This window comes from Buceros rhinoceros, unplaced genomic scaffold (genome assembly GCF_000710305.1).
Source record: "Buceros rhinoceros silvestris isolate BGI_N320 unplaced genomic scaffold, ASM71030v1 scaffold15258, whole genome shotgun sequence".
Lineage (NCBI taxonomy): Eukaryota > Metazoa > Chordata > Aves > Bucerotiformes > Bucerotidae > Buceros > Buceros rhinoceros.
Genome location: NW_010427550.1, coordinates 10,786 through 11,120, shown reverse-complemented (window position 1 = coordinate 11,120; position 335 = coordinate 10,786). Strand labels below are relative to the sequence as shown.

The 335-nt window shown below is 44.5% G+C and overlaps 1 protein-coding gene across 1 annotated transcript in view; it reads left to right on the top strand.

The window, feature by feature from the left end:
- Nucleotides 1-130, top strand: part of CENPI (centromere protein I) — a 15,802-nt gene extending 15,672 nt beyond the window's left edge. The window contains exon 20 of the mRNA XM_010141949.1: nt 5-130. Coding sequence (XP_010140251.1) covers nt 5-130 — 126 coding nt within the window. The remainder of the gene's footprint in view (nt 1-4) is intronic.
- Nucleotides 131-335: the final 205 nt, after the last annotated feature.

Below are 335 nucleotides of genomic sequence, written 5' to 3'. Positions count from 1 at the left end.
AAAGAAGTGGAACTGGTATCTGGAATATCTCTATGCACAAGGTTTAAAAGGCCTGAAGGTTTTTATTGAAAGCAGCATCAATCGTGTTTCCCAGGCCTCTCACAGTAAAGCAGAGAATGTGCAAGTGTGAACCTGGGACTCACTGGAGCCTTTTTATCTGGAACAGGAAGGCAGAATATAATGGACTGTGTCACTGATTTTTTTTTTTTTCCTTCCTCAGAGGAAAGAAACAGAGCGATTAACCTAGTCTGCGTTTATGCACTGCCATCTGTTTTAGGGAATGGAAGACGCAGAAGGAATGCTTCGGCTGGGCTGGGTCACCAAACCCGAACCCA